Source organism: Fringilla coelebs, assembly GCF_963513975.1.
Source record: "Fringilla coelebs genome assembly, chromosome: 7".
In the NCBI taxonomy this organism is placed as follows: domain Eukaryota; kingdom Metazoa; phylum Chordata; class Aves; order Passeriformes; family Fringillidae; genus Fringilla; species Fringilla coelebs.
In genome coordinates, this window is record NC_140035.1 from 5,300,416 (window position 1) to 5,327,364 (window position 26,949).

The 26,949-nt window shown below is 42.2% G+C and overlaps 1 protein-coding gene across 1 annotated transcript in view; it reads left to right on the forward strand.

Moving 5' to 3' along the window:
- Positions 1-26,949, forward strand: part of LOC311156081 (von Willebrand factor D and EGF domain-containing protein-like) — a gene marked incomplete at its 3' end in the record, with an annotated part of 152,569 nt that overhangs the window by 122,378 nt on the left and 3,242 nt on the right. The window contains exons 21-25 of the mRNA XM_084209764.1: positions 3,178-4,032; positions 11,257-11,352; positions 12,454-12,549; positions 14,838-14,933; positions 16,454-16,549. Coding sequence (XP_084065890.1) covers positions 3,178-4,032; positions 11,257-11,352; positions 12,454-12,549; positions 14,838-14,933; positions 16,454-16,549 — 1,239 coding nt within the window. The remainder of the gene's footprint in view (positions 1-3,177; positions 4,033-11,256; positions 11,353-12,453; positions 12,550-14,837; positions 14,934-16,453; positions 16,550-26,949) is intronic.

Genomic DNA, 26,949 nt, shown 5'->3' on the forward strand with positions numbered 1-26,949 from the left:
GTCTTTTTTTTTAAGAGTTGTAAATGTAAAATAAAAAAAAATAAAAAGAAAAACAACTCCAACCAAACAAACCATAAACTCAGAAGAGAAAAAATATATTGGATTTATTTTCTGTTTCAGAATGCTGATATCTCACCCTGGGTTTAAGAGATGTCATTCTCTGTGAATGGCTGTTTTCACCAGCTTCAGGGGTCATTTTTATTCCCTTGGGAATGATCTGGATCCTACAGATTTGCTGTGCCTTAGCAACACCACGATGGCACTGGAGAACCAGGGGCTGGCTGTGACAGCTCTGGTTTGTGAAATCCCAGGGGGAATCCAGGGAGAACCAGAGGCTGGAGGGTCACAGGCTGGGGGACCCCTGCACCATTTGGATGGAAAATGTGCTGGTGGAAAGTGCCTCATCCAGCTGGAAGAGGGATGTTAAACCTGTGTCTCAGAAATTTTCTCTCTGTCACCCTTGCTCCAATGTTCCCCAGAAGGGGGACAACAGAGGATTCTGTCTTTTTGGGACCTGATCCATACAGGAATCATCTCTGCTCACAGTGCATCAATAAGAGCAGAGGTCCTGCCATGCCCAGCTGGAGCAGAGCAGCAGCATCTGTGTCTCTTTCCTACTTCTGTGAAAAATAAACTCAGTTATTCCACTGCTGCCCATTTCCCCATTAGTTTGGGCAGAAATACTGACAGGTTGTGAAAATGTGGGTTTGCTCCATCATATATAACCTTGAGCACTTCACCTTGGGGGGTTTTTGTGGTGATTTCACCCAGTCCAACATGCAATCATAGGCTGGCATAGCAGGGAAAACCAGATTCACACACTCACAGTTTGCATTGATAATGGGCTACAAATCTGAAGATATTGATCAACAGCAAGGAAAATAAATTGAAGTAATGCAGGATTTGAGAAAGCTGCTGACTACAGACAACTGAGTCTGCATTCTTTTGGTTTGCTTTCTTTGTTTTAGCTTATTTAGATACTTAGAGGGCTGCAGAAAGAAATTTTCAGGTATTCCAAAGAAAAATCTATCGTGTTCTTATCTGAACTAAATTGCACACTGTCAATACAAGCAAAAATCTTAAACAATGAAAGCTGAGAGGGCACTCTGGTCAACAGCCTTGAATGACACCAACATCTTATGAAGTTTAGTCACCTCTACAGACTGGCTGAGGGACCTTTATCAGTATATATCATAATGAATGACCAAACAAAATGTGTCACTACTCTTCAGTGGTAGCATTTGAGATATAAAAATTACCTTATCCCAGAAATACTCCAAAAATATGCTCCCCCTTACAGGGAAAGATGAAGTTTATTTGAAGGATGGGTATCTCACCTCTATTATCTGCTAAAGAAATAAAAGATTTCTCTTTCTCAGGTAGTCAGTCTGATCCCCTTACTAGTTACTCAGATTTAATTGGGAGGAAAACCCATTTAATTATGACACAGTGGAAGGAGCTCAAAGCTATAATCAGGGCTCATTTTGGAAATTTGTCAGAGAGGTCATTCAGCCCTTCACTGTCATTCCTGTTGATTTCTTGTCCCTGAATCAAATTTTCTAAGGGCTATAATGATCATCTATTACTGATAATTTTCTGTGGAGATACTTCTTTCATCTTTCTCTCATTCATTCATTTTTAAAAATCCTTTGACTTCTCCTATCCTCACATGCTCTTTTTGCTGGTGCCCTCCTGCTTCATCATCTCTGTTCTCCCATTGTGTGTCCCTCATCATTCACCAGCCTTACTTTGGATACTGAAATCCATGTATTTGCCTTCTGTCCCACTAAATACACGTATTTACCTGCTGATGGCCACAGCTCGATCCAGCACCATTGTAAATCTCCAAAACATTGTGCTTCAGGGCAATAGAAACTCATCAGCTGCCAGCAGAATGACACTATTTATCAGCCAAATAAACACTGCTTTGGCTGCCAGGATTTGTTTTGGTCCAGTCAATGCCCTAACTTTCATCTGACCCTTGCCAAGCATCCGAATCTCTTTCCTTGCTAAATATGGTTAAGATCCCCATCAATGTGAGTTTTCAGAAAGTGATTAATATTTATATTTAAAGAAAGAGCTGCATCCTGCATGGGGTTAACCCCAGAACCAAGTGAGGGTTGCTGTTCAGGATCCAATATATTCCATATCCTACAGAGTGAGCGTGCCAGAACCAGTTAAAAATAGCCTCTTCCATTCATTAGCGTCAGCAGATGGCCATTAATCTTCCTGAAAGTATTGATTCAAACTACTCGTCTCCACTTTCAAGGCCCTTCTCAGAGTCCCCTCTGCCCATCTATCATCCCTCCTTACACAGCTGAAAAGGTGGCTGGCTTTGGGACAAGCGGGTGACAGTAACAAACCGGCCGCTCCCTCGCACGCTGCCCCTGCCGCCTGCAGGGAGCTGTACACAGCACCAGCAAAGCTCTTCCATTTGTCTCCTTTAAAAGCTTTCCTAAAACTTCCCTTTGCCATCAGAAGGGCTGCAGAAGCATCCCAGAGTCACCCACTGGTGTGATGGCACTGGAGCCTCTCCAGGGCACGCTCTTGCCAAGGGCCACGTTGACGCCGTGTGTTTCTCCACCTCCAGCATCCCTCTGTGCCAAGCTGGGATGTTCTGTCTCCTTGACTCAAAGAGCTGGAATGCAAACTCTGAGTTATGCCCTCAGAGCATTTCCCAGCACAGCATTGCACTGCAGGCAGGTAATAAGAAGCAAATCCTGGCTCAGGAGGTCAAGAACTGGAAGATTCACCCCCAAAAAAGGTGCACAGTACCAAAACTTCATGGACTAGTCCAAGCCAAAATTAGTAAAGCAGAACAGCAAGTTTTTGCTTGGCTGCAATTTAACCCCTGCACCAGCCCAGTGCTGCAACTCAAATAATGCCTGACCTTCCCTGAAACTTGCTACCAAAAATATATTTCATCTGGTACATAAATGCCACCCTTTGAGCATCATCACTGCAGCTCCCTGTGCATCAGTGCTGGTGTCACTTACAGCAGACAGCCCCATGTAATTTCTAAGCCAGTTGGCATAAACCTCCATTATATCTGATAATTAACTATTTTACTTCTAGAATTGATGTTCTGTTGTTTGCTCCAAACTCAAAGGTTCACTGTGGTTCCTTTCAACTCTAGACCAGCAAATTTAGCTAATATATATCTTCCTTCTGCCCTAGTTTCAAGATCTTTCCAAACCCACGTGGATTTTCCTGGAAGAAATACTGAAGATGTTGGAGGCTCTCATCAAGATGTATCTAAGACATCAAGAAATGCATTTTCCCTTCTTTCCCAACCCCAAATTCCAAGACAAGATATTACATTCCTTTTGGAAAGAAAGCCCACATCCATTCACACTTCATCCCTTACAGTGGAAAGGAAGACTTCCCAAGCTCAGACATCACCAGGAAAACAACCTGATGTGGAGTTCCCAGCACCTTTTCTTGAGAACAGAGGTGACACACTCACACCCCTCCTGCACGAGGAGCCAGAGCCCAGAGCCCCAGCTGTCAGTGTCACCTCCCACCCCCCTCTCCACTTTAAGCAGCACAAAGAAACGATGGCACAAACTGCTCCTCCTCATCCCAACACAAGCCCAGGTTCATTCCCTGCAAGCTCACAGACTCCTTCCAGGCATGGTTATCCTCCCAGGAAATGGCCCAGTGGAGTCTCATTCTTGAGGAACAAGCCACCCCAGGGTTTCCCAACAGAGCAGCCCAGAGCATCTCCTGTGGCCGGGCGCCTCCCTGTCCCTCCGCGCCGGCTGGGTCCTTCCCTGGATGCTCCATCCCGTGCCCCAGCAGGGTCTGCCCCTGGAGCAAGGCTCCCAGCACACCCCAGAGCAGCCAGGAGGGGGTTCAGCACAGCAAGGGGGGCTGTGCAGCTGCCAAAAAGCAGCAGTGGGGTGCGGCACAGGGCAGTGTGTGCTGAGCTGCCCTGTTTCACGGGTGTGCCGTGCGAGCCAGCTGCGGATGGGGAGCTTCAGTGTGGTCCTTGTCCCCCTGGATACGGTGGTGATGGAATTACATGTGAAGGTAAGGGTGAAAATCCTCTTTAAAATGCTCTAATAACTCTAAGTCTAATAATTCTCCACAGTAAAAATTATTTTTTAGTATAAATTTGGAAATTTTGGGGCTGGGGCCGTTCTGTTTTCATAACCAATTATATTTCAAAATAATAAATAAAACCTATACCTTTGAAACAGCTCTTTCTGCTTACAAAAATGACATATTTATTTGATACCATCTAATCTATTAAAACCAGGGACTGATTGTGATCTTGCTTAATGCCAGATTCATTCTCCTAAAGTCATCACATTCAAAACCATATAAAATTTCTGTGAGAAAGAGAAGAATTGATTCTACTTCTCCATACAACACATTCTAGGAAAAACTAATTTTTCTAATATCATAAAAAAACTACCTGTAAATATCTATCTAATATCTCAAATATGAAACCGAAGTTGTCATCTGAAATGTATAGCACCAGAAGGGTTTCCACAATATATTGAGTTATTTATTAGGCACCTGAGAATCCCTCCATAAGACCATAGGATTATGTACTTTGTTGAAGCAATGAATTCCCTGACTTTGCTATCATTAATCACACCTTTTGCTGACATCCCTCTGATAAGCTGATGTCTTACACAAAGTAAAAGTATTTGTAGCATTCATTCCCCTCTTCCTCATCTGGTCTCTCATTCCTCATGCACAGAGCAGGGGGGTCTCAGCCATGATGCCCTGGGAAGGACCTTGCTCTAAGCCAGGCTTTGTGGGGGTGTGAAGCCCCCAGCACTGCTGCAATTGCAACAGAGCACTGTTGGAGATAGAGTACAGAATGTACTGAAAAAAGGGTTCTGTAATCTTGAGCACTTCATTTTTTTGCCTATTTGCACATTTCTGAAATGCTCCTCCTAAAGGATTTAGAGTTACTTGGCACAAAGGAGTTTGTCTTTAATTTATGGTTTAAACCTAGAGATGGAGAAGCACCAAGCAGGTTCTGGTACTGGGAAGCTCAAAGCAAGTCTGGCCACAGAAAGGGCTCTCCTCAAAAGCCCTTCCCATGTGCATGTGAACACTTACAGTCTGGACATAAGGCTGCTGTGTGTTTAGCAGACCCATCAGTATACTCCTTAAAACATAAATCTACCTTAAAATGCAAATCTGTCTCTGCCTTTTACTTGTGAGATGTTTCCTTCAGTTACTGCTATCACTGAAGATCTCCCTGGAGAGTCCTTAGGATGAAACACTTTATTACCAACATCATTCTGCATCTTGGGGCTTGATGGCACGATGCACAGACATCCTTTTTTGTCTCTTGTCAGTGACCACGACACCTGACTCAATAATTATCCTGTCCCTTCCCTTTTCTTCTCCATCCTGAGCCCCCTGCCCACCTGCACCCTGGAGCAGAGCCAGGGCTGTGAACAGCGCCCGTTGTACCTCCAGCCGTGGATGTCCCACCCATGTCAGCTGAAGGTGATTCATCATGACAAACAAGGCTGGAAAATGAGGGCAATTCCTTGGATTAAGGCTGTCACAAGCTCAGCTGTCAGCACCTTGTGATGCCCACGCTGCCCCAACTCCCCTGGAGACAGCAGCGTCCTCTGGGAACAGGGGGCACAAATATTGGGCAAAAATCAAAGCTTGGATGAGACCAACATTTGCAAAATCTCCAGGCTTCAGCATAACATCCTTGGCAAGCCAACAAAAATGTCAAGAGACTCAGACACTATTGATAGTTGTCACCATCTTATTTCATATCAAAATTCAACGAGATAAAAGAACCAGCCCGCTGATAGCAAGGTTCAATACCTTTGGATCTTGAGGGGATGTGACCTTTGTTTAATAAGAATGTCTGAAAATAATCTAAAATAAGATGTACTTTACCAAGTGGTATGTATGTTGTGATAGAATGCAATTTAATTTTTTTCCAAATGTGCAGATTCAAAACAAGACTTGGAGGACTAGTAGGAAAAAATCATAAGCAGCATCCTGAAAACTAATTTCTTTCCTAAAGTATTTCATAACACATTCTATATATTTAATATAAAATGCTATATTAAATATAACATTTTATATATTTAATATGCAAAGATATTTTATATCTATGTATATAAAATTTTATATCTTTAATATAATTATCCCTCTGGACAAGCCCCTTTAGCCTCCCTGTCACAGTTCAGTTGGAACTCCTCTCCCTCTGCTTTGTCACCCTGCACTGGGGGTGACACAATCTCAGGACCACAGGATGGAAGAGAGCCCTGGGGACCACCAGGTGTAACCTCCCACCCTCTCTTGGACACACACAGCTCAATGTCAGTGTGGTTGGCCTATATTCAGATATCCAAACTGAGGCATTTTCAGACTATTTCAGCAATTTCCACTTGGATCACTCCCTTCACTGCTGACACCTGTGTTGTCTGCCAGAAGTAGAACCCTGCTTTTGCTCCTCCTGCTTTGGCATAATGCGGAATTACAGATTATTTTCCTTCTGTCAGCAGCTATGTGCTCTGCAGGTGAGGGGAGGTGAAACAGTTCCTCAAGGTTTGGAGCTCTTTCCCCTCCTGCACAAAGGCAATAGGACCTTTTTTAGCAGCCTAATGTTAAGACTTCACAGCCCAACGGGCCAGATTCAAAATCTTCATTACAGAGCAGTGTTTTGGAGACAGTCAGCATCACCTAAACAAAAATAAAAATAGCTGGGGGAGGAAAGGCCTGCTGTAGCCCACTGGATTCTCCCACATGTTCTCTTGCAGAAGATGTTCTCTGGCAGTTCTGGAGTAAGCTTAGCCAAGTGTTCCCCAGTTTTCACTCTGAGTGCTGTTTCCAAGGGTATCTGCAGCAGCAACCAATGCACTGGTACAGTCTCCTTCCAGCAGGGTTTGGGACAGCACCAATCACCTGCCAAGGAGCACTGCAGGAGCATCAGAGCACAAGGTTTACACATTTCATGAAACATCATCACCAAAAAATGTCTCATCATCCTTTTTCTTTTTTTTTTTTGTTTTTTGGTTTTTTTTGTTTTGTTTTGTTTTTTGTTTTTTTTTTTTGTTTCCCTGACTCCAAGCTCCTTTGATAGGGACTGTCTGGTGACTAAAACTGTACCATTAAAAGTCAGCATCCATTTCATAGAATACAATTATTTATATTTAAAACCATTTTGGATTAGGTTGACAGTTAAGGAGTGGTATCCTTCTGGTATTTCAGCAGTCATAAAAGAGCCTCAGCATTCCTGCCAAAGATAAAGTTATAATACTTCAGAAAAATATTCTTAAGTGGGTGAAGTCAGTAAAAATCTGGATTATTTAATTGGCTTTGGACAGTATTTTCAAGAGAAGGGGAAGTCTAGAACAATGGGAGTGATGTTTTCTGCTCAAGAGTCAAAAACTCATCATTGCCTTGACATTACAAAATGACTTTTCAAACCAAATAATTTTCAAAATAACAGGAGAGAGGGAGTTGTTGGGAAAGCACTCTGACTTCACCATGCACAGCTGCATGAAATGAGTAAAAAAAAATTGGGTAGCTCACATTAATTTCTTTTCACATTTTACACCCAAAAAAGATCTACCATATCAAACCAGAAGTCCTCTCCCTTTCTCCAAGAGCTGCCAGCTGCATTTGTCTGGCAATATGTGGGAAAGGCAGAGGGATGCTGTCTGGAATAGCTTCTCAGAAATGATGGATCACGTGCTCCAAAACACCAAGGGGATGCCTTGGAACTTTGTCCTGCTCACCCTTTGCAGGTCACATCTGATTCCACAGTTTTCTATCCTAAAGTCATATTTTTCTGAAGGACCTCATTATTCACTTAATCTTTGTAAAAAAGCTCTTCTATAATTTTGTTTATTTATCCTTTCATCTTTTTCTGTCTCTTTTCCACTTTTACTGTAGCTTTTCTGAGCTGAGGGCTCAGACCTGCCCATGGTATTTGAGATGGAGTTCACCATGGGTACAGGCCATGAGGAAGTCTGGCATGGTGTGCTCTGCTCCTTTCTTAATGATTCCTATCTCTTTATTTGGGTGTTTTTTTTGTCTGCAGATGAGCACTCAGCTGACATTTCACAAAGCAAAATGCATTGGTACAACCTAGCCAGCGCTGGCGCCTGCACTTTTATTCCCAATTTATTCAGTCATGTTTCTCTTGGTAATATTCCAGTTGCTGTGATGGACATTCTTCTCACAACTGGGCTCCCAGACTGCTGGGCTATTGAAATATGCAATGAGTTAATTTAATTGCAGTAACACATGCTTTAATCCTATGCTTCATTTCATTGATCTGCGCATCTTACATGCAAAAGAAACGCTTCAGTCCACAGCTTTCCAAAAGAAAAAACAACTGAGGAACTTTCCTTTCCCCTTTTCCCACCCCACCCTTGTGCTGAACACGTTAAAGCTCCATCTGCACATTTAGGAAGTTGGGTTAATGTATCTTTGAAAGGAAATAAATAATGTATGATGAAACCAGGTATGCTCCCTTCAGTGAAGTCTGTCCTGATCTGACTTTGGTGCAAATTTCTAAGCAGGCAAAGCTGTCCCAGCTCCAAGCCTGGCTTTATTTGCACAGAGCCAGGGCCTCACGTGGGGATGGCACAGGGAGTTACTCACTGTGGAGATGCCAAGCAATAACTCTGTCCTGGAAGACATTTGCTGATTAGGCTATGGAAAATGAGGGAAAACCACACAGCATCTGGTATTCCTGAGTGCCCCCGAAGTTATTGCAGAGAAACTTATAAAAACTGTATGATCTCATTTTAATGGAAAATAGAAGTTTGGGGATATTTCCCAAAAAGCCTTTTCAAAGGAAACAATAATGCACTTCTCCATTTTCACTTCCAGATTTAAAATTGTAAGCATAAACATACGTACACTTGACAGCAAGATTGACCATTTGCAGCAATGTTTTCCTCTTTGCTGTTATTTTTCCCCATCCAAAACAGCTTAGTACTAAAACACAGCAATACCTTCCTCCAATTTAGCAAATGCTCATGAAAAAAGTATTCATTTCAGAAGATGAAAGATAGGAGTTTGGGAAAATAATTTGACATAAGCAGTATATTTCTATTACAGTGGGAAATGTCTTTTAAGTGAATATTACTCTTACTCTCACAGAGGAGCCAGTGTTCAGTTTTTTATCTTTTGCTTTTCACCAGTAATAGAACAGTTTTAAACATGTTACTATTAAATGTCACTGTAAGAGCTAAATGTTTTAATATCCAAAATACCATGTTCTTTTCTGACAGCTTAGATGCATCTCAGAGTGTGCAAAGGCCAGATGGAAAGTGCTCTATTCACACGGACACCCCTGCTCTAAGTGCTGCACAAACCAGGCTGAAATAAAGCGTAAAACGCTTGAATGTCACCGTGCTTGGCACAGCACTGAGGCACCTGGAGGCTTTATGCAACCATCATCCTACAGGAAAGGCAATCACATTTCATGTGCTTTAAAAAGAGTGGTACGTTTCCCCCCAGGTTTTGTACCCCCCTTACAAAGAGGGGCAAAGAAATCACAATCCCAGATTGCTCCAAGCCCCATCCACGCTGGCCTTGGACACTTCCAAGGATGGAGCAGCCACAGCCACAGCTTCTCTGGGCAACCTGAGAAGCTAAAGCCGTTTAGTTGTCCAGATAAAGATGATTTGGTTTTATCCCTTCTTTTTTCCCCACCCCCCCCACCTCAGATACATACTTGGAATTTCAGCATGTTGATTTGAAAATGTCTCAACCTTATCCAATCAAAAATAAATTTAGCCTAATGACATTCTCAGCATATACAGTATGGATCTGAAATACACTTGTAAGTTTTCTATTTTCAGGAAGGTCAAATCCTAAAGTTATATAATGCAGCATTGAAAATTTCATCATTAAATACCAAACGCATTTCTTCAATGCTGTTTGTGTCAAAGTGGTTTATTTACAGCACCTTCTTGGAGTTTGTCTTTTTTAATAAAATTAGAAAATGTGTGAGGACTTTCATTCTTTTTTTGGATGGCAAAGTTCATATTCCACGGCCTGGTGACAAGCACAAGAGGTGATGAGGTCTTTAACACAATAACTGCATTTAAATTATGTGGCTCCCCAAGAATTAGTCCTTCATTTAGCTTTCTATTTCCATAGCCCATTTTCCAGCTTTAGGAACAAAATGTGGTGCATTAAGGTTCTCTTCCCTCGTAACAATACTTAAAATGAAAGATGCTTTGTTTCAGGTCTCGTTAGCTTCATTTTGCTTTTTCCTTGGAATAACCTTGCTTAGCCTCATATCCTTCATAAAAGACAAAACTCTGCCAGTGAAGTGAGCCAAAGTACAACATTTTTCACTGTATTCACTTCCCACACACAAGGGAAGATATTTTTCATTCTGTTATGTGAGGCGCCCTTTTATTTTTTTTTTTTCCAGTAGAATGAGGTGCCTCTGGAACACATTTCTTGCTCTGCTCCTGCCACAGAGTTTCTCCTTTGAGTGTCAGTAGTCATCCTGTCCCTTCTGTGATGATTTTGTCCCTTCAGTGATCATCCTGTCCCTCCAGTGATCTTCTCCTCCTCTTTTGTGTTTGCCATATGCAATTATCTCTTATTAGAGGGTTACAAAAGAATTCTCAGGTACCTGCCTTAGATCTTAGATTAAAGGATCCAAAATTTCCAGGCTCTCTGCACAATAAAGATTTAGATTCAAAATTATCGACATTTGAAAAACAAGCATGCCTCCAGCAAATAGCCTGTTTCAGAGCTGCAGTCCTTTCCACACTCATCCTCTTCTTTCCACAGAATTACACTGCATACTGCAATAACTCAAGGAATCTTTATCTAACTTTCTGCCTTGTCTGCAGAGCTCATGCTACTCATTAAATATTAACTTTTTTTTTGCTTAAATGTTTGCCATTTTGCTGCCAAGCCCACACACAACTCATTTCTATAAGAAACACCTAATCTCTGCCTTATTGTGAGTTCTGACACCTGTTAAGGCTTACTGACCAGCCACAAGGCAAATTTGTAGAGAGGGAAGGGCAAGGTCTTGAGTTGTGACTGCATTTGCACTTCAACCATCACTAGCCTTCAAAAACTACTTAAAAATATGCATGCTCAGAAGTTAAATGTGATTCTGTTGAAACCATTCCCTGGCTGCTGCTGTCCTGCAGTGTTTTCCTCAGCCAAATCACTCACTGGGTTAATAAAATGGGGTGGGGAAAGGAGTGACCTGTGCTGTGCTCACAGCCACAGAGGATCTCATGTTTGAACTGTGTTTTTTCCCTCTTGCAGCTCAGTGTGAGCCCCCATGTGAGCATGGAGGAACTTGCCTGCCTCACAACACCTGCTCTTGTGCTTATGGATTTGTGGGGCCTCGCTGTGAAACAAGTATGTATGAACTCACTCAGGCTTTCTTCATCACATGTTTCAATTAGCAGAAAATTACAAAAGCAAAAAAAAAAAAAGAACCACTAAAAAGCCTTTTTTTCTTTTTTTCCCCTATATTTCCCCTTAAAATGATTATTGAATACAAAGGATTCAAGTAATACAGTAGCTATTTCAGAGCACATATTTACCAGCAGCATTGCTGTATTATGTAAAAATATGCACATCTAAATCAACATTTTCTACGTGAAATTGCTTCAGGAAAAACAAACAAAAAAAAAGAAGAAAAAAAAGTGTTTGTTATTTATAGCAATATTTAGGAAATTTAAGATTGGGAGTGAACATAGTAATGCTAATTTTGAGAACACAAAAGAGCAGCCATACCTATTAGGAGTAATGCTACTCTGCAATACAAGCTTTAAAAGAGGTTCAATACAGAAAATATCTGAAAATCAGCCTCCAAACCCTTCTATATCAGCAAAGCACATGCACTTCCATCATTACAGACCCCACTGCTTATTTAAATATCAGGCTGCCCTTGAGAGGAATATCATTTTATCTGTGAAACTGAGTAGCTGGAATATTTAAAAAGCAAAGAGTTTCAGTTGTATGGCTTCTAATAGAGAGAGCAAATCAAGGAAAGGGACAGCTCCCACCCTCTACCTCCAGGACTAATATTATCAGTTGTTGGCTGTAAGAGGACAACTTTGGGATCTGCAGTGGTGTTGGTGCTGAGATATTTTGGTTTTTGGTGTGTTTTGCAGTGGTGCTGGTGCTGAGGTATTTTGGTTTTTGGTGTGTTTTGCAATGGTGCTGAGGTATTTTTGTTTTTGGTGTGTTTTGCAGCGGTGCTGGTGCTGAGATATTTTGGTTTTTGGTGTGTTTTGCAGTGGTGTTGGTGCTGAGATATTTTGGTTTTTGGTGTGTTTTGCAGTGGTGTTGGTGCTGAGATATTTTGGTTTTTGGTATGTTTTGCAGTGGTGCTGAGGTATTTTGGTTTTTGGTGTGTTTTGCAGTGGTGCTGGTGCTGAGGTATTTTGGTTTTTGGTGTGTTTTGCAGTGGTGCTGGTGCTGAGGTATTTTGGTTTTTGGTGTGTTTTGCAGTGCTGTGCAGCAGGCACTGTCACAACGGGGGCGTGTGTGTGTCACCAGACGAGTGCCAGTGCAGGCAGGGCTGGAGCAGCCCCTCCTGTGAGACAGGTGAGTGCTTGGCAGGGCCTGATCCTGCTCCCAAAAGTGCCCAAAATCCCTGACATTCCCCCACAGCTCAGTGCTCACACTGGGAATTGTTGCTTAAAGCATTAAAGCCTAAGAAGAGGAGACCAAGTGAGAAATAAAGCTTAAGAAGAGGAGACCAAGTACAGGGGAAAAACCTCAGTGAGGCTTGAGTTTATGTAAGTGTTCATAAGTTTAGATGTTTATGTAAGTATTCCTGAGTTTAAATGCTTACCTAAATCTCAGGGTTTTGTAGAGGAACCTTAAAACAGAATCTTTTTGCAGCTTGTTAAGTTTGTGTGATTCTGGAGCACAGGATCTTCACATGCTGTGCTGCCAGAATTCACACTGCTCCTCCTGCCTGCATCTCTCACTCGCAGAGCACCTACAGAAAGCATCCCCAGGAGTGGGGGAGCTCAGGAAAAAGCCACCTCCACCCAAAATGACAAGGTGTGGACTGGAATTAGGGACTTATTTCTAGTCAGGGCTCAAGGTTTTAAACAGACAAAGCTCAGAGCCCCCTCTCAGGATCAAAGTCCTAAAAGCTGGGGTGCATATTTTCTCCAAAGGCACAGGAACTCCAGCACTCACCTGGGATGAGGCATGCAAAATAGTGAAATATTAAAAGATGAGAAGTACCTGAATCAGTGCCAGACCTGAAGGCTCCAGAGGCAGTCTGCCTCTGCCACGGTGAATATTAAATGGCTGAGACACCTTCAGCCTACATTACCTTCCCTGGAAGGTGAGAGATGTCATTTTAACCTCCATCTCCTGGAGATTGCTCTTCCTGTAAGTGTTAAAATGACAGACCTACTGAGGAAACATAAATTAGCCCAGCTATGATCCCCAGGAAATGACTGGGATTGTCACTGCTGTTCTGCTTCCCCTAGCTCTGCTTTTTCTTCCCAAGGAGTTCTGCAATTTTATTTTGGGGTGGCTTTGAACAGAATCGTTCCAAGAGAAGGGCAGACAACAAGCAACAGTAGCAGTAACTTCCAGACCAGAATAACAGCAGCAGGATTTTTTTGTCTGCTGACAGCTTTGGTGAAAGGCTGCCAGACTCGCCTCTCTGGCACAGCTTTGAGTGCACTGCACAGAATATTTTGTGGGCACTGCTGGGGTTTCCCAACTCAAGAGTTTTGATAGAAATGTCAGGAAGGATACTGGTATAAAAATGAAATAAAAGAGGACTTTACCATGGAAATATAAACACTGGCAGACTGACACAATTATGGACATCTATGAACTGACCAGGACAATGACCTGACTAAACCAAATTCCCCTTAAGCAATTAATTAAATCCATTTTGACTTCATAAGTGACTGCTCCTTAGTCAGAAAAACCTCTCCCATAGACTACAATTTCACTTTTTTTTTCTCTTTCCAAATGGACATTTTATTTCTTCTTTAGTTCATCTGAAACATTTTAGTGACCCTTAATTTATTTAAGCTGAAATGCATTTATATTTTTAATAGGCTATCCTGTAAGATACTGAAAGACAAAGGGAACAGAAAGAAAAAGTCTGGTTTAAAGTGTCACTCTGCTTTACAATGAAAACTTTATCAGATTCCTTATTCTTCACACACCGGCTTCCCATCTAAATCAATTTGAAATTCTAATAGTTTTGTTTTTAAGTCTGGTACTTGCCACACAGAAATATGCAAGACAGCTCTTAATTCCTAATGCCTGTTGTATCATCTAGAGTAATAACAGATACATAAAGAGGCAAGGGGAGCTCAGCCAGTGGCTTTGTTGGTGATGAATGAGCCAATGTGTTGTGGGAACTGGCATTTAAATGAGGCAGAACAAACAGGTTTTTTTGGTGCACACCTATTCAAGTCCATGGAAATGCCACAATGCTCTGCTGAACGCAGACAAAGCAGCAAACAATTAATGTCTCATCTCCAGGTTATCCAGGGTGTATTTTATTTGACTACATTTACTGCCTTGGGACCCCGCTTGGTGAGAACACTGGAATGGAAATAAATGAACTGTGCGAATCAAAAGAATATATCCGAAATAAATTAAATTATTACATTAAATTATAGTCTGTTTCATCTCCCAAGCTATGCTGAAGCACCACTGAAATGCTCCCACTGTGTCAACCATGAATAAGTGCTGCAGCACAACTGATCTGCAAGGGTTGCATTAAACTTTTCACAGTACCACTAGAAATATTAATTCTAATGAGATGTGCAGCAGTAAAAGAGTGCCTCCTCTGAAAAGTTCAACATTTCCAGAGATTCATGAAGTTATCCTTTATTCCCACCCAGCTGTGTGCCAGCCTGTGTGCCTGAATGGAGGGGTCTGTGTACGGCCCAACACGTGCTCCTGTCCTTCTGGTTTCTATGGGCCACAGTGCCAGAGAGGTAAGAAAATTCTATTTATCATCTTGATAAAGGGCCCAGGCTCAAAATATAAATATACCCATAACAGTCCCTACCCCCACATGAAATATATCCAGAGACTCTCCTTGTCATAACTACGTGTGCTCCTTTGTGGTTATAATCTGCCATAAATCCACTTTTTATTGTTCCTGATGGTATTGGGAAGAGGTAAGAACTTATTGGTGATGTCATAAATAGTAACTAAATAATTACTCTGAAACAGTGATATCGTTAATTAGCAACTATCCAATTAAAAGAGAAAGCATGGCAGTACCTAGTTCATTTTGGTACCCTGTGGTCTGTACTATACTGCTTTCAGAGCCAGGTGATAATTTACCTTCAGATGGGGCTCACAGTGTCACCTACTTGACACCCTCAAGTGCTGTGGATGGGAGATTTCTGTAGGACTTCATCAGATCCTTGCTTAAAAATGTGATCCAATATTGCCCTGCTTGAGCAGGAGCTGATTTTGAGTCCCTGTCCCAGCTCTGAGCTGAGGCTAACAGTATCCTGGGCTTCTCACCCACTCTGTGCTGCAGAAGGCAAATTAATTAATCCCTTAATTACCCAGTACCTCATACTGGAAAGAGAACTTAGGGCCCAAGCAGCTGGAGCACCCCTGTGCTCTTTTATTCAATATGGATTGAAAAATTCTCTTTTTTTCCAATGTGGATCTAGTAACTCCTCCTGAATCTGGGGGTATAAATGCACCCTTATTACCAAAACAACTTCAACATTTAAAGTTCTTTGCTCTTACTCTCTTTTGTTTCCCACATTCCTAGATTAATGTGGTCCCCATGTATATTTTTGCAAGTGAATGATTCACACAGAAAAATCCAACTGCAAATGGGGCTTGCTGGAAACTTTTTTTTTTTTTTTTTAATGGTGTTGGGGCTGAAGGAGAGAGTGAAAATGATAGATTGTAACTTGATGATCTTGCTCTTGAACAGAGAAGGTGATTTTTAACATCTAGGTGATTTGAAATTTTTGCTCTCAAGTGTTCTGGTTTAGAGAGAGCTAAAATTTGAAAATAAGTATCTGCATTCATGGGATCTGAAATTGATGGGAGGGTGTAATGGACGGATGCTGAAGGAAAGCAAAGCCCTTTCCTTCTGCTTCTTTGAGAAAGGGAGAAGAAGCAGCACCAAGGCCAAGTTAGAAAATGTCCAGCACTGATCCATATCTCATGGGGAGAAGCCCTTGAGGGAGCCCTTTGGGAGAGACTAAAAAATCTGACACCACTGGGAATATTCTGCCCACTTAATGATCTGAGAGACCCTCAGGTGCTGGGAGTCACATCCCACATTTTTGCCGCAAACAACACAGCATCAGGGTCTCCACCCAGGCCACTGCCCAAATCACCCTTTGGGGGGCCACCTTCCCAAATAATACCTCTGTGAGCTGCCCTCCCAACAGAGGCACCCAAACAGGAGCCTGTGCTTGGGCAGTGCTGATGGCCCAGGTGGGTTTGGTGCACAGAACATTTCCTCTCCTCTCCCCAGCTGTTTGCATCCCCCCCTGTAAGAATGGTGGTCGCTGTGTCCGGACCAATGTCTGCTCCTGTGCCGAGGGCTATGCTGGAAGGAGGTGCCAGAAAAGTGAGTTACACTTTTCCCTTTGTTTTCCAACCCTTCTCTGACTCCTAAACAGCTTTTCTCCCTTTTGTGCACATTCCACACCACATTTAGCCTGTATTTGTGCTGTGATCACCTCTATTTCCATCAGAGCCCATAATATCCCCAAACCAACTTGTTAATTAGAATTTAGTCTAGTAAAAGTAGGGAGGAGAGCATTTTTCTGGAGCTCTCTCTAAATATTTCATGCATTCAAAATGAGTAACATTCGTATTCGGAGATTAATTAATTATTTTGCATGAAAGATTTTTTTGAGGGAAAAAATTAAGGCCAAAGGCCAAGAAGCTGACTAAGAGCCTTAAAAATATTCGAAAGTCATGGTTCCAGCTTAATTAAGGTAATTGGTTAACAGCCCTTTACCCTTGAATTTGTTCTTGTCACTGAAAACTCCCTTTTTTCACATTGCCATCAGCATTAATATTTGATTCTTTGATTCTTAAGGGGAAATAGGTTATTTTGGCACTTTTACAGACTCAATTGCTCAACAATATCTGTCAGCCAGGGAGTTTAGGATACGTACGTGAAAACTTTTTTTTTTTTTTTTTTTTTTTTCTTTATTATTTCTTAATCAGTTTGAAATTGGCAAGAGGGGAGCTGTGAAAACAACCATTCTTGGCAGGAAGAATCTGTACATTTCCAGAGCATTTTATGTCTCTCACACACAGAGAAAAAAAAAAAAAATAAAGCCAGTAAAAAACTCCCTGCAGCAACAAAAGCCCTCTCATTCCCCACGCTGCAGCTCTCCCCTCCTTCAGCAGAGAGGGTCGTGATGCACAGTGCACAATTGAATAGTCTGTTCTGGCAGGAATGTGCTGGAGGGAGAAAAAAGGAGGAGGAAACCTTATGTTTGGCATCCTGTTTTTGAGGTTAGGGAACATTAGAGAAGTGCTGTTTCCAGCTTTAAACACCCTGCCACGTCTCCAGGCAGATCAAAGGGAAGCGTGCTGATGATGATTGCGGTCTAGCAGAGCTCCCTGCCATCCTCCAAACTCCACCAGCTCACAGCAGGCTCCTCTCCACTTCCCAAAAGTTTCTGAGGTTTTGTTGTCCATCTTGGTATAATTTTTTTGCAAAAAATGTTTTTTGAGGTGATGAAAACAATTTTGTCCTGTCTGATCTAAGCCTTCATTCTACTTCAATAACTGCTATTTAGTCTGGTTTATTTAGCCTAGTGTTATAAAAACCTGAATAAAGGGCCTGTGATTGTGATGAGTGAAGAGAAACATAATTAAGTGGAAGGAAAACACTATTTTTTGCTGATTCTTAATGGCCACTGACTGCTAATTGGTGAAAAATGTTGAGCAATGTTTCTTTTTTCTTGCCTAAAATCAAGAGGACATGGGACAAATATCAAGATCCATCAAAAGAAGTAGTTAATTCACAAGATTTTGTAACAAGCAGTTTCTCTTACAGCTGTATGTCTTCTTATTGTTATATAGAATAACTTCTCTCTCCTCTAGCAGAGGTTCCAGGTTTTGCAGTTCCTCTGGAGCAGAAGCCTGCAGGGCACAGCAGAAGTCAGTCTCAGCTGACCTTGGCAAACTTTCCTCCCCAGAAAATGCAGAAAACCAGTGTTCCCAGCAGTGGGGGGCTGCTCTCTGTCCATAAACCTCTCAGAGTTCAAATGCAGAACACACCTCACCCCTTTTTAGGCATGATTTTGTATCATTTTGCATCAGGCATGGACTAGATTGGGGGATTAGATAGAATATGTGGGATACACTGAGAGGCTAAAGCGTGAACACAGGCACATGTTCCTCACTCTCACACAAACAAATGAAAAAGTGGAGAATAAATCCCAAGCACGAAGAATTCCCACTACCCAACCCCACTTTTTCTTAGATAAAACATGTAAAAACTACATTAAAAAACTACATGTAAAAACTGCCATAATTTCCATTTGAAATTCCAAATAGAGCTGAGTATCATGCTGCTCATCCTGCAGTGTCCCTAGCAGTAAATATATCTGTATTTCTACATTTATCAGGGTAATTCTGGTACTCCTGAGGCCACCTGGGGCAGCTGACTGTGCAGAGGTGAGAGAGCCCCACGGGCTCAGAAATCCAGCTGGGAGACTTTTTGTGCACTGCTTCTGCTGGCCTTCCTGGGAAGGGTATGGCAAGAAGGAATCAGGAAAAACCAGTGCATTTCTGCTTTACAGAGGGGTTTTTTTCTGGATTTCAGCATCTTTTTTGTCAGGCTTTAAAGACTCCATGTCAGGTAGCTGAGCCATGAGTTGCACAGGATAATTCAGCTTGCACAGAGTTGTAAAATCTGCACAAAGAGTGAGGAAAAAAAAATTTGCACATATCATGATAGCAAAGCTGTGATCGGATGTGAAGTTTACTGGGAGGTTAACGCTGCATCATCTCCCTTTTCCAAATCACCAGGACAATGTCAGAGAGACTGCTAAAGGTGAACCTGTGGCCCAAATCACAGCTCAGGGGTGTCCCCTGTAGCTGCCAGGTGACCTCACACTGAGAGATGCACAGGTGGCTTAGCCACAATGATGAATGTGACAATTCTGAGGAAAAAAAAAATCCTTTGGAAGGATTTTATCATTATTTTAATTGTTCTTTGCTCTCTGAATATGAAATTGCTGCGTTCTTATGTACTTTTACACTTCTAGTACAGTTTCAAACACTTCTGACAGCAAAACAGCTTTATTATGTACTTACACTCAGTCTATAACCTTAGAAATTTGGTGGATTATTTGGGGTGGATTATTACCTGACTAATAAAACCTATCAAGATAGAGTGAGTAAACTTAATACTGAGGCAGATGAATTGGCAGTTAATGCAATGTTGTCACTGTTTGATACATTGATATTGTTTCCACTGCTCTTAGACATTTCTCTTTCCTTCTTAATATCTCACCTGCAGGGACATAGGGGAAAAAAAAAAGCTTCTATTTAATTTTGGCAGCTTCAGATTCTCAACTGAAGGAGATAATAAAGACTAAAACCCACACAACCCATCAAAGGGGTTATTTTTGAACTGAACCCAAACAGGCTATGGGTTTATTTTAAACACATAGAAGCATGGCTTAGGGTTTTCACTTTCATCCCTCTACAGTTTGGAATTTCTGCCTCATGATTTTTGGTTTCATCCCTGTACAGTTTGGAATTTCTAATACTGTCTGCATGACAGCCAAAAACGTGCAGGACACAGTGGTGGCACCTCATCTTTTCTCTTCAGGCTCGCTCTCCTTTCCTTCCTGTCTGTGTGGAGAAAGGCATTCAGCCTGAAAGTCTGTGTTTTGTATCTAAATAAACATCACTCCAAAGCCCCAAAAAGTGTAAATCAGGGAGGTCTGAGCCAGCTGCAGTAAGTGCCAGGCACGGGTGGCAGAGCTGACAGGGAAGTGTGTGCTTGTGCCTCAGCGATCTACAGCCTCACACCCTCACCTGAGAAGGATTGTTTCCAGTGTGATCAGTCTTGTTGAGAGGGAAGAGGCAAATGCTGGCAGCACCTCAAAATAAAATATGTTTCTGGATCAAGTTTGCATCCAACGAGCACGCTCGGGTGCTAGAGAAAAACTGTTTGTGCAGTGATTGGAATTCCCCTTTGAAAAACACAGCCTTAACAAGCCTGGGATGTCACTGCTTTTCAGGAGGCTTTAAAGCAGGGTTCTGGCTGATACCTACTGCATCCTTACAAAAATTATGAACAAAGACAACACGGTAGGTTCCCTTTATTTACTAAGTGTATTTTCATAGGGCTGCTCTGCAAACAACCTTTAAAAATGAAAGCTGAGTTTTCTTACAGAAGGTTGGAATGAAGAGAAGGGGAGAGGAAGAGGGACCACACATTTATCCTTTCCTCTGCTGTCTGCTCCTTGTGAGTGCATCTCTGAGCGAGAAAAGGTGAGCCACAGCTCCCTCTGGAGCTCATCAGCAAGCAGAGGTCAGGGGAAAGCAGCATCCTCCTCCTGCCTTACCAGGCACACCTGGAGCCTGACCTCAGCCCCTCTTCTGGCACCACCTCATGGCCAGGCAGCACAGCCAGAGACAGGGGGTCTGCTCCCCACGTAAAACTGAGAACAAGTTTCTGTGTGCATCTGTTTCATTGTGTTGGGCTCAATCCTGGTGGGTTTGTACCACATAAATCATCCCACCGACACGGGGGCTTTGCAGATTGGATCTGAGTTAGGAGATAACTATTTCTCCATTTCAGTAATTCCTGCAGCCAGGATTTATAGCCAATTCACAGCGTGCAATATAACTCACAGTCATTCCTCCAGCTCTGCTTGCTCCTCTTCCCTCCTCCTTTCTTTTCCCTTCCTGGTAGCATGAGGACTTTCCTTGCATGAGAGCTAGAGGCAAACTAATTGGAAATGTGAAGACTGGGTTTCAAAGGCAGCTTTTTGCTAAGCAATGTCATATTGTGAAAGTCACTGACTCCCCACATTCCAGCCTTCCCATGTAATGTTTCTGTACATTACTGCCTCGCCAGCTGCATAAGCAGGAAGTTTTACTGCTCAACAAATCAGACTCCCACCGAGTTGTCATCTTGACACTGCGTGATATATTCCCTGGAATGTCTTCACTGAGTAGCCAGATTGACTTAAGCTATCAAAAATCAGCCAGTTTGCAAGCCAAAGGTCCAGCAAACCCTCCCACACAAACAAGCAGGCAACAAACCATGTATCTCACCCAAAGGGATGGAGGAATCATTTACATCAGACTCGCTTTTCAGACAGCAAGGATGTGCTTAAAAGCAACAAGTGTTTGCCTAAGATTCCTGCACAGCAAATATGCTTGAGCAGTGGGTGTTTGGAAGGAAATGAGCAGCTGCTTACAGCAAACAGAGCTGTAACAAAAGTACAAATGTTGGTGGGCTGGCTTGTCCCCTGGTTGGTGCCCAGTCTGGAGACACAGGGCAGTGTGAACTGCTCTCAGTTCTTACTTGGATTTCCAGTCTACATAAGAGAATAAGTTCAGATTAGATGTCATCTTCCTCCCCTGGGTAGGAAATACAACAGAAGATTAAAAAAATTAAAAAAATAAATCAGGCTGCTGCTGTCATTCCTATTCAGCTGAACAAAACATGATCCATGCATCTTGCCTGGGGGGAACAGGGAGAGCTGTGACTTCCCAACAGGAGAGGGTGACTCAGGCACAACCTGGTTTTTGGTGTGCTCTCAGAGCACTGCTCCTCACTGCTCACCCTTAGTAAGGATTTGTGACAAAACCATTAGCTGGCCTTTCTTAAAAACTAAATATTTTCATATATATGTAGGTGATGCACTTATTTTAATAAGGGGTTTGAGTACATGCATCTGTCTAAATTTATTTTTCGGGAAGGGAACAAGAATAAATCTTGGTAAGAACTGAATATATTTCCTAAATAAGCCCAAAAGTGCTATTAAATTTTTTATTCATTCCATAAGCAGAACATTCCCAGACTACAGCATGAATTTTACTGGAGTAGAACATCTAAATTTTAATATTCTTTACCTGTATCTTAAATGCACTGAAGAAATGTGCCAGATCTGCTGCTGTATGTAAAAGCATGCTCAAAGCAAAAGAAAAGGGATTCCTGAATTACTGCATCTCTCTTTGCAGTGGCCTTCTGCGTAACAAAAAGTGCTTTTTGCCCACTAATTGATTCAAGAAACAACATTTTGGCGATCTAGATTTTTATTAAAATATTTTTAAACGTCTTTTAAAAAAGGAGCAATGGATTTATCACTTGAAAAGCCCAGAGGACAGCTGGTCATGGAGATTAATGTTGTCTGTTTATCCACAAAAAGACACAGGCAAGACAATCCTCTCCAGCACTGATTTCCATGTAAGCTCAAGCTAATTTCTGAGGCAGGGTGATGAAGAGATTAGTGCAGTGCCAGTGCAGGCAGCAGTCCTACTCCAAACTTGCTGGCCAGGTCCTCATTTTTGGCTGGGTTATCAGCCAGACCACTGCAGCCTGTGGCTGCTCTCCTTGTCCTGAGACTTGAATCTCCCTTTTCTTTTGCACAGATGAAAATGAAGCAAACTGCACCGAGCACAGGCAGTGCCTTAGCCCGCTCAGGGCAAGGGGAATGTGCCCATGCTGCTGGTCATCCTCAAGCACAGAGCTGCAAAAACAATCAGCAGAGGAGGAACTGAGTGTATGAGCCCTCTTTCACTTCTCATTCAGGCATGACAAGAAAGCAGCTCAGCAGAACAATTTATATGCAGGCTGGAATGGTTCACTGACCTAATAAAACACAGAGCATTCTTCAATGAAGAGAAAATGCTACCAAACTCAAGCCCCTAACAAGTTGGGAATATGACCTGTGCTGAGAGTATACTTTGCAATTCCCCACATTAATTATACACTAACAGTTGCAAAGATGAGAATAAAGTGGAGCTATAGGCTCTTTCAAATTAATAGTGCTGCAATCAGACTAAAACCAGTCCGTAAATGAGAAAAAGGATTTACTAATGGTTTCAAAATCTCACAGTTCCTGGCAGAATATTCCCCAAACATCTAAATATGCACCTACACATGCTTACTTTGTTTTGGTGATTTCATTCTGCAAGATGCTGAAGTACATCCCAATATACCAGTGCATGTCCAGAGCTTCATCTGACCATGGACAACAGGCAAGATGAAGCTCATGAGACCAAGACAGAGACATTTCAGTCCAAGGGGAATGGGGAGTCCTCTGCCTGCACTGCAGTGACAATCCCCCACCAGTTCCCTGAGGTTTAGGAACCTTGCCTACCACTCACTCACTCCCAGGGAATCTTTTGGAGGCAGAGATGGAGAGATCAGGATCCTCCTTAGCTGACAGAAAACGTTATCAGCTGCTGAGAGCAACGTGACAGCCAACAGGATTGCAGTGCATCACACACCGACTCTGGGAGGGCAGCCTAGCAGCTCTGTAGTTTTTCCATATAGTAGTAATTATTTTTCTCATTTTTACTGAACTAATAACTAAATTAGATTTATTTCCTGCTTTAATATCTCTAAAAGGCCCCATAAGTATATCAGAGTACACATCAGAATGAAGACCCAGACATAATTAGGCAAAGCACTGACATTGCACTGCTATCTATATGGTTTGCAATTTTTCTGACCATTTTTTTTCCTTCTGAAATGTGTGCTAGGTCATGCAAACTAACTCTTATTGTTAGAGCTCTGTGGTAAAGTGAATATATTAGAAATGCAAACTGTCACCACAACCATCACAATTACATTTACAGCTCCCTCTGTGTCTTGTAGTAATTTGTTCTCCCGCACTGCATCCCTCAGAGGTTTCTACCAGATTATTTTTTATTATTCAGAAAGGTAATTTATTGAAGAAGTGCTTTGCATCTCTGTCAGAGGTACGTGAAGCGAGAAATAGGGTGAGCAAACCTCAAAATGATTGGTAGCTTGATATGGATAAGGATCCAAATTTTAGAGCATTGCACAAAATCTGGAATTTTATTACATGACAAGTATTCTTTCTCCCTAAAATTTAATCTGTGGCTATAATTACTGGCATTCAGTGGATCACACATCTGAGGTTACTCAGACAGAACTTGCAGAGAAAGTTATTCCTTTATTTACAAACCCAAATCAACACAGATGGGGAATTTCAGATAAAATCAAGCTACGGGAAAACATATGTGCCTAAAACTGAGCATGGGCAAAACTATTTCCTCACTGCCCTTGGAAGCAGAAAAAAGGGGACTGGAAATTGCTGGTGTCCCAAATCCATAACGTGTTTTTCAGAGCTGTGTGCATTTGGGACCTTCACAGCAGCAGATATATTGGTACATCCATCTCACTAATGATCTGTTGAGCATCAGTTATACCCTCTAAAGGGTGAATGACATTCTTCTACCTCCACTAGTTTCTGCCAGTAGAATCCAAACAATGGTGCCCTTTGTTAGAAACATCTTTTTTTTTGGCCAGAAAACACCGATTTGGGGATTTTTTTTTTTATTTCTTATTTTTTATTTTAAAGGATTGAAAATCACTCAGCAGGATCAAATCTTTATTTGGAGCCTAGAAGAATCCAAAGAGTTGTTCCCTTTCTGCAGTCAGGATAATGTTTCATCTGAGCAGTGCTGCCTGGGTGCATAATGCACCCAGAGAGATGGAGAACCTTCCTCCAGTGGATCAATTAAACTCTGCTATTTGGTGAAACTGCTGGTCTGACCTTCCAGTTTGTGTCCTGGGAAAGGGATCAGCAGCATCCCTACAGTGTCATGATCCTGACATTCCTGTCACAGAGCTCCTCCACGTTCATTTTGTTTTATCAGTAGCTGATATATTTTACCTACAAACACTTGAAAGGGCTAGAAGTGCCAGCTTTAGCACAAAATCCACCTCTTTCACATTTACTAACTTCATTTTTGTCCACAGCTCGACTTCTGCCTGCTGTATTTTCCTGACAAGAGCAGTCAGTGATATTTTTTAAATCTGTCCCATGCTCTGTGTCCATACTGGGTTGCATCTCCCCAGCTACAGCTCTCTGCTTTTGAGAATGTCACACCAAATCAAGGTAACCACTAAGCAGCAAGGAGGAAACAAACACTAAAACAACATGTACCCATAGAAAAAACAAACCTGAGTCTGATCAAGCTCCCTGCTCCACAGAAGAGCAATAGAACAAGTTGAAATATGCACTGGACCCACAGAGAAATCATCAGTTCAAAACCAACACCAGCCAGAAATAAAAGCAGTGCCTGTGAATCACCCAGAAATGTCAGCACAGGGATGGTGACTTAAGGGATAAGTTGAAGTATCTACCAGTAGGTGTTTTTTGGCTGCATTTCTGTGTTCTTTGTCAGCAAGATACAGCCTGATGCATTGCCTTAGCTGGCCCACACAGATGTTACTGCTTGAGGCTATTTTCTCTTCCATCCAAAGGCAGGATGCACCCAGAAGCAGGTCAATTTACTCAGCTTCCACAGGAGAAAAAAAAAAATTTAAAAAAGCACAAAAAAAAAAAAAAAAAAAGAAGAGAGAGAGAACCTGAAAGAGAAGCTATTTTGAAAACTACATCTTCTAATCAGCACTGCAGCCTGATTCACTGCCTCCTCATCAGAGCCTTGGCTCAGGATACCTGATGACAGGTAATTTTGATTCAGAAAGAAATAGTCTCTGCAGTCTCATGGGCACAAAAGGACAAGGATGTTTCAGGAACTGAAACATTGCAGAAGATCTCTTTCTTCTAAGATTTCGGGGCCATGGTGTATTATTCCACCTTTTTTTTTTTTTTTGACTTTATGAGGTTGCTGATATATCTTATTGCAACAAAATTAAAAGTTTTTCACTACTTATTATCTCCTTCTAGTGAGAAAAGGTGTAATGAGGTCCTTTTGTCTAAAGGTGGCTTAGGTTAAACCAGGAAAGTTGTTGATAATCCACAGAAGCAGTGGAGGTCTGGAGGATATGCCTGGCTCTTTGTAATCTCTGTATCTGCTGCTCAATAGTTTGACCCTTCATCCAGCAAAGCATGTCCAGTGCTTAACTTTGCCCCCAGTCCCTTCTGGCTTTGCATAACAAATATTTTGTTTAATACTGTTTATATTTTAGTGGGAGTGTTGATGCAGATCAGTGAGAGCAAAAGCAGGCAGCAGAAGTCTCTGAAATTGTGGGTGTCCATGGCTGGTGCTGCTCACAACAGGAGAACAGGGCTCACTTCAAACACAACATTTCAGGTGTTGGGTGGTTTCAGTAATTTACAGAAATATTTATTTTGCAGGCAAATTCCTCTCTTTGGCTGACAAAGCAGAAGGTCTGAATACCTTAGAGATTTTAGGGCTGAAGAGTTTGGTATGGAGCTCCATGGAGGTTGATAAAAGAGTTTCCAAAAGCACTTCACTGGGTCAAGTGAGCCTAGAAGGGATAAACCATGAAAAGGGTCACAGGAAATTTTAAGTGATTGTAAGGTCAAAATGCATTAAAGCCATCAAAGAGAAACAGCTGCTGCATTAACCAGAAAACCCAGCAAGCTGTGAATGCCTTTCAGTGTGTGGGAGGAGTGTGCCAGTTTTAGTGATGCTCTGTGCAACACCTGTGTTTTATCTTCACACCTGCAGCTGCTTGTTGCCTTATCAAAACCAGCCCTCCTCTGAAATCCAGCACAGAATCACACTGCCCCTGCACCATCACCTTCAGCAAGGCTCACCTGACCTAGCCCACCAGCTCAGGCAAGCAGAGGGTCATGGAAGTGTTCTGAGCTGTAAATGGTGGCCCTACAGAATTGTGGCACGTTACAGGCTCAAGAAAAGCCACTGCATCTGAAATTCTGTGCTTTGCCTCTTGCTGAAGAGCATGGAAGTGTCAGCCCTGGCAGCAGGGGAATGGTGAAGGCTTTGGGGATGCTCTGACTGCCTGCAAACTTGCACCCAGGACCTGTGGGTAGCACAGGACTCCCCCTG